Source organism: Xenopus tropicalis, chromosome 4 (genome assembly GCF_000004195.4).
Source record: "Xenopus tropicalis strain Nigerian chromosome 4, UCB_Xtro_10.0, whole genome shotgun sequence".
NCBI lineage: Eukaryota > Metazoa > Chordata > Amphibia > Anura > Pipidae > Xenopus > Xenopus tropicalis.
Window position 1 is genome coordinate 29,210,807 of NC_030680.2, and position 9,233 is coordinate 29,220,039.

Below are 9,233 nucleotides of genomic sequence, written 5' to 3' on the forward strand. Positions count from 1 at the left end.
GACACAGGCAGAGCATAAAAAGTGCTAAGACAGTTGGGTCACTAATACTTTGGGCCATTATAAATCTCTTGAGCTAAAAGCCCACCCAGTTGAAGGAAACTTTCTTAAACTGCTATTATGCAAGAAGCCACTTAAAATTAAAAATGAATGTAAATTGACAAAGGGCTCAGAGGGTCACTCTGAGTGAGTTTAAACAACTTTTTTTATGTTTAGCCTCCATTTAAGGAAGATGCAGACATTCTAGTATTGACTGCATTACCTGGCATATACACTCTTCCCTCGTGATAACAGGCACATGTTGTGGTGGTTGGTGGGGGTGTTGTTGCTGTTAGAATAAATGAGAGAAAAATTAGACATTGCTAACAGGATATGAAATAATGTTCAGTGCAAAGTAAAACCATAATTCACTAATTTAAATCAATCTATGTTAAGGGATTTTGCATTTTCCCCCTCTTAGATATGGTTTGTTTCCCTGTACCATTTATCTTAAAGCGACACTGTGTCTTAACTTCCTTTTATTCCTTTGTAGTTTTCTAATTGCAATATTTGTGAGATGATATGTAATCATTTTTCATTTTTAGCTTATTCCTCTCATTATTTTATTGTGTTTTATTCCTAATCTATAACTGCCATTCAGGCTGGCTGACCACAACCTTTCTGTCATGGTTCTATAGTCTTTCTTCATATTTGTAATAGAGAAGCATTATTAACTGATGCATTTAAAAAAAAAAAAATCTTTTCCCATGACAGTATTCCTATAAAATTGACTTTGGTGTGATGAAGACAGCAGTATTCTAAGACAATTTGCAAATAAAAGGACACTAAACCCCAAATTACTGCACTGCTTGACCATAATTAACTTAGCTGTTATTAAAAAGGGATTTTTTTTCTGGGTAACGATGATTATGTGGCTGACTTTTTTCATGTTATTGTACTACTCAGCAATTTAATGGTTCAGTATAACATCAATAAGTACAGAAAGATTAGACCCTATGTATTTAGTAGATTTTTCTCATCCCTGCTATTAGTACCTTAAATGTCCCTCACTGTTAATATATCTCGTCTAGTAATAAGTATTTACTTGGTGGTGGTGTTGGTGGTGTACGTTCACATGGTGTCTCAATTCGGGATGTCTTCTTACAATTCTCCTCGCATACATGGCTGTAGCATTTTCCATCCCTCTCTCTGCTGTCACTTCTTGCTATTTCATCACCTGCAAGAAGTAGTTGTCTATTTAGTTGATTGTCTATATTCATATAAGTTCCAAGAAGCCGCATAATTAGATGTTGTATAAAAGTACTGTTCCCCTGTGTCTACTGTGACAAATCAAAGAAACATTATTCACAGCCTATTATTACAAGTTGTTTAATGCATTTGTATCCATATACATAAAAAGTGATTTCTAGAGTTTCTAATTTTATATAAGAATTATTTCTTGTTTGATCAAAATTTAGTGTGTATCTATGAACATTTTTGAAAGTTGCATACATTTTCTGTTTTAAGCATGATATTTGCAGTTTTAGACTGTAGCAGGCCCTCAGCTAAACTGAGAATAACTGGATACAGGAAGTGCATAAAAAGTGCTAAGACAGGTTGGGTGACTAATACTCTGGGCCATTATAAATCTTTTGAGGTAAAAGCCCACCCAGTTGAAGGAAACTTTCTTAAACTGCTATTATGCCAGAAGCCACTTAAAATTAAAAATGAATGTAAATTGACAAAGGACTAGAGATGTAGCGAACCTCACAAAAAAAGTTCGCGAACCCGTTCGCGAACTTCCACCAAAAAGTGCGAACTTTTGCGAACTTTGCGAACCCCATAGACTTCAATGGGAAGGCGAACTTTAAAACCTAGAAAAGCTATTTCTGGCCAGAAAACGGATTTTAAAGTTGTTTAAAGGGTGCCACGACCTGGACAGTGACATGCAGGAGGGGGATCAAGGGCAAAAATTTCTCTGAAAAATACGTTGTTGACACAGAGTTGCGTTTAATGCTGTAAAGGGCAGAAATCACACTACATTTCTAAACTTGTGTAATAAACTGCTTTAAAACGTCCGGCGTCTACATGCCAATCAAGTCGTGTAAAGGTTACAGCCGGTTCACATGCAAAGACAAAACGCCGCAGTACTGGATACGGAATATATTATTGCTGGTGGAAAAACATCGCTGGGCTCTATAAATTACAGTAGCAAAGTAAAAAAACACAAATAAAAAAAATGATGTGAATGTGTGGTTGGTGCTGGTGCACTACTATGAGCAGCACACCTGTCTCCAACACACACAGACGGAGCTGCAGTACACAATGAAAAGAAGACTAGAGTAACAGTAATCAGAAAATAAAAGCAGTCCTTACAAGGACTATTGGGTTATAGCAGATGATCAGCAGGACAGCTGCCCACAGCAGCTACATACAGAGCAGTAGAAAGTAGATTACTAGTCAGCAAAGCTACCTAAACTGTCCCTCAAACCCCTGCGCAGCTCTCTCCCTATGCTAACTCATCAAGCACACACAGGCAGAATGTAAAATGGCTGCTGGGCTTCGGTCTATATATGGAAGGGAGTGGTCTGGGGGTGGTCCAGGAGGGAGAGCTGCCTGATTGGCTGCCATGTATCTGCTGGCTCTGGGGTGAGAGGTCAAAATTTGGCTCCAGCTAAGGCGAACCCAAAATTGCGAACTTCGCTAAAAGTTCGCGAACTTGCGAACACCCGATTTTAGTGCGAATTAGTTCTCCGGCGAACAGTTCGCTACATCTCTACAAAGGACTCAAAGGGTCACTCTGAGTGAGTTTACACTAATTTTTGTAATGTTAAGCACACCATTAAGGAAGAAACAAAAATTGTAGTATTGACTGCATTACCTGGCATATACACTCTTCCCTCGTGATAACAGGCACATGTTGTAGTGGTTGGAGGGGGTGTTGTTGCTGTTAGAATGAATGAGAGATAAATTAGACATTGCTAACAGGATATGAAATAATGTTCAGTGCAAAGTAAAACCATAATTCACTAATTTAAATCAAGGGATTATGCATGTCCCCCTCTTAGATATGGTTTGTTTCCCTGTACCATTTATCTTAAAGTGACACTGTGTCTTAACTTCCTTTTATTCCTTTGTAGTTTTCTAATTGCAATATTTGTGAGATAATATGTAATCATTTTTAGCTTATTCCTCTCATTTTTTTTAATTGTGTTTTATTCCTAACCTATAACTGTCTTTCAGGCTGTCTGGCCACAATCTTTCTGTCATGGTTCTATAGTTTTTCTTCATATTTCTAAAAGAGAAGCGCTATTAACTGATGCATTAAAAAAAAAAAAGAACATGCCTTCCCATGACAGTATTCCTTTAAAATTTACTTTTGGTGTGATGATGAGAGCAGTATTCTAAGACAATTTGCAAATAAAGGGAAACTAAACCCCACTGTACTGCACTGCTCAAACCCATTTAATTCAGTTGTTATTAAAAAGGGATTTTTATTCTGTGCATCAATGATTATGTGGTTGACTTTTTTATGTTATTGTACTACACAGCAATTTAGTGGTTCATTATAACACAAATAAGTACAGACAGATTAGAACCTATGTATTTAGTAGATTTTTCTCATCCCTGCTATTAGTACCTTAAATCTCCCTCACTGTTAATATGTCTCTTGTCTAGTAATAAGTATTTACTTGGTGGTGGTGGTGTTGGTGGTGTACGTTCACATGGTGTCTCAATTCGGGATGTCTTTATACAAGTCTCATCACATACATGGCTGTAGCATTTTCCATCCTTTTCTCTGCTGTCACTTCTTGCTATTTCATCACCTGCAAGAAGTAGTTGTCTATTTAGTTGCTTGTCTATTTTCATAAAAGTTCCAAGTAGCTGCCTAATTAGATATTGTAGAAAAGTACTGTTCCCCTGCATCTACTGTGACAAATGAAAAAAAGATTATTCATAGCCTCTTGTTATCATAATTTGTTAAAATCATTTGTATCCGTATATATATATATATATATATCTGTGTGTGTATAAAGTGATTTCTAAAGTTTCTAATTTTATATTAGACTGATTTCTTGATTGATAAAAAATTATTGAGTGTGCATCTCTGAACATTTTTGAAAGTTGCATATATTTTCCATTTTAAGCATGATATTTGCAGTTTTAAACCATCTGTAGCAGGCCTTCTGCTAAACTGAGAATAACTGGACACAGGCAGAGCATAAAAAGTGCTAAGACAGTTGGGTCACTAATACTTTGGGCCATTATAAATCTCTTGAGCTAAAAGCCCACCCAGTTGAAGGAAACTTTCTTAAACTGCTATTATGCAAGAAGCCACTTAAAATTAAAAATGAATGTAAATTGACAAAGGGCTCAGAGGGTCACTCTGAGTGAGTTTAAACAACTTTTTTTATGTTTAGCCTCCATTTAAGGAAGATGCAGACATTCTAGTATTGACTGCATTACCTGGCATATACACTCTTCCCTCGTGATAACAGGCACATGTTGTGGTGGTTGGTGGGGGTGTTGTTGCTGTTAGAATAAATGAGAGAAAAATTAGACATTGCTAACAGGATATGAAATAATGTTCAGTGCAAAGTAAAACCATAATTCACTAATTTAAATCAATCTATGTTAAGGGATTTTGCATTTTCCCCCTCTTAGATATGGTTTGTTTCCCTGTACCATTTATCTTAAAGCGACACTGTGTCTTAACTTCCTTTTATTCCTTTGTAGTTTTCTAATTGCAATATTTGTGAGATGATATGTAATCATTTTTCATTTTTAGCTTATTCCTCTCATTATTTTATTGTGTTTTATTCCTAATCTATAACTGCCATTCAGGCTGGCTGACCACAACCTTTCTGTCATGGTTCTATAGTCTTTCTTCATATTTGTAATAGAGAAGCATTATTAACTGATGCATTTAAAAAAAAAAAAATCTTTTCCCATGACAGTATTCCTATAAAATTGACTTTGGTGTGATGAAGACAGCAGTATTCTAAGACAATTTGCAAATAAAAGGACACTAAACCCCAAATTACTGCACTGCTTGACCATAATTAACTTAGCTGTTATTAAAAAGGGATTTTTTTTCTGGGTAACGATGATTATGTGGCTGACTTTTTTCATGTTATTGTACTACTCAGCAATTTAATGGTTCAGTATAACATCAATAAGTACAGAAAGATTAGACCCTATGTATTTAGTAGATTTTTCTCATCCCTGCTATTAGTACCTTAAATGTCCCTCACTGTTAATATATCTCGTCTAGTAATAAGTATTTACTTGGTGGTGGTGTTGGTGGTGTACGTTCACATGGTGTCTCAATTCGGGATGTCTTCTTACAATTCTCCTCGCATACATGGCTGTAGCATTTTCCATCCCTCTCTCTGCTGTCACTTCTTGCTATTTCATCACCTGCAAGAAGTAGTTGTCTATTTAGTTGATTGTCTATATTCATATAAGTTCCAAGAAGCCGCATAATTAGATGTTGTATAAAAGTACTGTTCCCCTGTGTCTACTGTGACAAATCAAAGAAACATTATTCACAGCCTATTATTACAAGTTGTTTAATGCATTTGTATCCATATACATAAAAAGTGATTTCTAGAGTTTCTAATTTTATATAAGAATTATTTCTTGTTTGATCAAAATTTAGTGTGTATCTATGAACATTTTTGAAAGTTGCATACATTTTCTGTTTTAAGCATGATATTTGCAGTTTTAGACTGTAGCAGGCCCTCAGCTAAACTGAGAATAACTGGATACAGGAAGTGCATAAAAAGTGCTAAGACAGGTTGGGTGACTAATACTCTGGGCCATTATAAATCTTTTGAGGTAAAAGCCCACCCAGTTGAAGGAAACTTTCTTAAACTGCTATTATGCCAGAAGCCACTTAAAATTAAAAATGAATGTAAATTGACAAAGGGCTCAGAGGGTCACTCTGAGTGAGTTTACACTAATTTTTGTAATGTTAAGCACACCATTAAGGAAGAAACAAAAATTCTACTATTGACTGCTTTACCTGGCATATACACTCTTCCCTCGTGATAACAGGCACATGTTGTGGTGGTTGGTGGGGGTGTTGTTGCTGTTAGAATAAATGAGAGAAAAATTAGACATTGCTAACAGGATATGAAATAATGTTCAATGCAAAGTAAAACCATAATTCACTAATTTAAATCAATCTATGTTAAGGGATTTTGCATTTTCCCCCTCTTAGATATGGTTTGTTTCCCTGTACCATTTATCTTAAAGCGACACTGTGTCTTAACTTCCTTTTATTCCTTTGTAGTTTTCTAATTGCAATATTTGTGAGATGATATGTAATCATTTTTCCTTTTTAGCTTATTCCTCTTGTAGGGGAGCTGTGTATACTTGTCTCTCCTCTGTGTTGTTACTGTGCAAGGAGGAGGAGCCCCCACCCCCTGTGTGAGCTGACAGGAAGGAAGTGAGAGAAGAGGATGCTGCTGGGAACGAGGAAGCAGATAGACAAGCAAGGTGTTGGTAGCTCACACAGTGCTCTGTATAATAAAGTAATTGGGAACCCCCCAGTGGCAGAAAGCGTGCTCTCTTAGGGTGCGGAAGGAAAGGGGGTCCTGTACAGGGCTCTGAAGAACAAAGCGTGCTCTTCTCAGGGCATGGAAAGCCAAAGGGAGTTCTAAGACTCTGAAGCACTTGCCACATAAGTGGGGGAATCCCCTCAGCGGTTCAGAAAGTACCACCTACTGTATGTTATGTGAGTGAGGTTGCCCCTGCTGGCAGGCTGTATCTATCTCTGCTAATTTAAAGGTATAGCGTCCTGCCAATAAATCCATCAACCTTTCCTGTGTTTGTGTGTTGTGGATCAGAGAAGTTTCCAAGGGAGGGGTACCGCAGTCCAACCTGTCCCGGCCCTGGGTGGAGGCACGCCATTTATCAGTGTACCTGCCCTTCTATATAGCGGAGGCACAGGACTCCTGTAGCACCACACGCCAGTGAATGCGTGCTAGATCTCATGCAGTAGCAAAAGAGGGCTACACTCTCATTATTTTATTGTGTTTTATTCCTAATCTATAACTGTCATTCAGGCTGGCTGACCACAACCTTTCTGTCATGGTTCTATAGTCTTTCTTCATATTTGTAATAGAGAAGCATTATTAACTGATGCATTTAAAAAAAAAAAAAAAAAAAATCTTTTCCCATGACAGTATTCCTATAAAATTGACTTTGGTGTGATGAAGACAGCAGTATTCTAAGACAATTTGCAAATAAAAGGACACTAAACCCCATATTACTGCACTGCTTGACCATAATTAACTTAGCTGTTATTAAAAAGGGATTTTTTCTGGGTAACAATAATTATGTGGCTGACTTTTTTCATGTTATTGTACTACTCAGCAATTTAATGGTTCAGTATAACATCAATAAGTACAGAAAGATTAGACCCTTTGTATTTAGTAGATTTTTCTCATCCCTGCTATTAGTACCTTAAATGTCCCTCACTGTTAATATATCTCTTGTCTAGTAATAAGTATTTACTTGGTGGTGGTGTTGGTGGTGTACGTTCACATGGTGTCTCAATTCGGGATGTCTTCTTACAATTCTCCTCGCATACATGGCTGTAGCATTTTCCATCCCTCTCTCTGCTGTGACTTCTTGCTATTTCATCACCTGCAAGAAGTAGATGTCTATTTAGTTGATTGTCTATATTTATATAAGTTCCAAGAAGCTGCCTAATTAGATGTTGTATAAAAGTACTGTTCCCCTGTGTCTACTGTGACAAATCAAAGAAACATTATTCACTGCCTATTATTACAAGTTGTTTAATGCATTTGTATCCATATACATAAAAAGTGATTTCTAGAGTTTCTAATTTTATATAAGAATTATTTCTTGTTTGATCAAAATTTAGTGTATCTATGAACATTTTTGAAAGTTGCATACATTTTCTGTTTTAAGCATGATATTTGCAGTTTTAGACTGTAGCAGGCCCTCAGCTAAACTGAGAATAACTGGATACAGGAAGTGCATAAAAAGTGCTAATACAGGTGTGGTGACTAATACTCTGGGCCATTATGAATCTTTTGAGCTAAAAGCCCACCCAGTTGAAGGAAACTTTCTTAAACTGCTATTATGCCAGAAGCCACTTAAAATTAAAAATGAATGTAAATTGACAAAGGGCTCAAAGGGTCACTCTGAGTGAGTTTACAATAATTTTTGTAATGTTAAGCACACCATTAAGGAAGAAACAAAAATTCTACTATTGACTGCATTACCTGGCATATACACTCTTCCCTCATGATAACAAGCACATGTTGTGGTGGTTGGAGGGGGTGTTGTTGCTGTTAGAATGAATGAGAGATAAATTAGACATTGCTAACAGGATATGAAATAATGTTCAGTGCAAAGTAAAACCATAATTCACTAATTTAAATCAAGGGATTATGCATGTCCCCCTCTTAGATATGGTTTGTTTCCCTGTACCATTTATCTTAAAGTGACACTGTGTCTTAACTTCCTTTTATTCCTTTGTAGTTTTCTAATTGCAATATTTGTGAGATAATATGTAATCATTTTTAGCTTATTCCTCTCATTTTTTTTAATTGTGTTTTATTCCTAACCTATAACTGTCTTTCAGGCTGTCTGGCCACAATCTTTCTGTCATGGTTCTATAGTTTTTCTTCATATTTCTAAAAGAGAAGCGCTATTAACTGATGCATTAAAAAAAAAAAAAAAACATGCCTTTCCATGACAGTATTCCTTTAAAATTTACTTTTGGTGTGATGATGAGAGCAGTATTCTAAGACAATCTGCAAATAAAGGGACACTGAACCCCACTGTACTGCACTGCTCAAACCCATTTAATTCAGTTGTTATTAAAAAGGGATTTTTATTCTGTGCATCAATGATTATGTGGTTGACTTTTTTATGTTATTGTACTACACAGCAATTTAGTGGTTCATTATAACACAAATAAGTACAGACAGATTAGAACCTATGTATTTAGTAGATTTTTCTCATCCCTGCTATTAGTACCTTAAATCTCCCTCACTGTTAATATATCTCTTGTCTAGTAATAAGTATTTACTTGGTGGTGGTGGTGTTGGTGGTGTACGTTCACATGGTGTCTCAATTCGGGATGTCTTTATACAAGTCTCATCACATACATGGCTGTAGCATTTTCCATCCTTTTCTCTGCTGTCACTTCTTGCTATTTCATCACCTGCAAGAAGTAGTTGTCTATTTAGTTGCTTGTCTATTTTCATAAAAGT

At 36.3% G+C, this 9,233-nt stretch overlaps 1 protein-coding gene across 1 annotated transcript in view; it reads right to left on the bottom strand.

Annotated features, from left to right (window-relative positions):
• Window positions 1–8,244, bottom strand: part of LOC101730562 (kielin/chordin-like protein) — a 52,216-nt gene extending 43,972 nt beyond the window's left edge. The window contains exons 1-7 of the mRNA XM_031901309.1: window positions 8,238–8,244; window positions 7,501–7,632; window positions 6,005–6,070; window positions 5,266–5,397; window positions 4,444–4,509; window positions 1,082–1,213; window positions 260–325 (exon numbers count right to left, since the gene is read on the bottom strand). Of these exons, the coding sequence (XP_031757169.1) occupies window positions 260–325; window positions 1,082–1,213; window positions 4,444–4,509; window positions 5,266–5,397; window positions 6,005–6,070; window positions 7,501–7,632; window positions 8,238–8,244 (601 nt within the window). The remainder of the gene's footprint in view (window positions 1–259; window positions 326–1,081; window positions 1,214–4,443; window positions 4,510–5,265; window positions 5,398–6,004; window positions 6,071–7,500; window positions 7,633–8,237) is intronic.
• Between the last annotated feature and the right edge of the window lie 989 nt (window positions 8,245–9,233).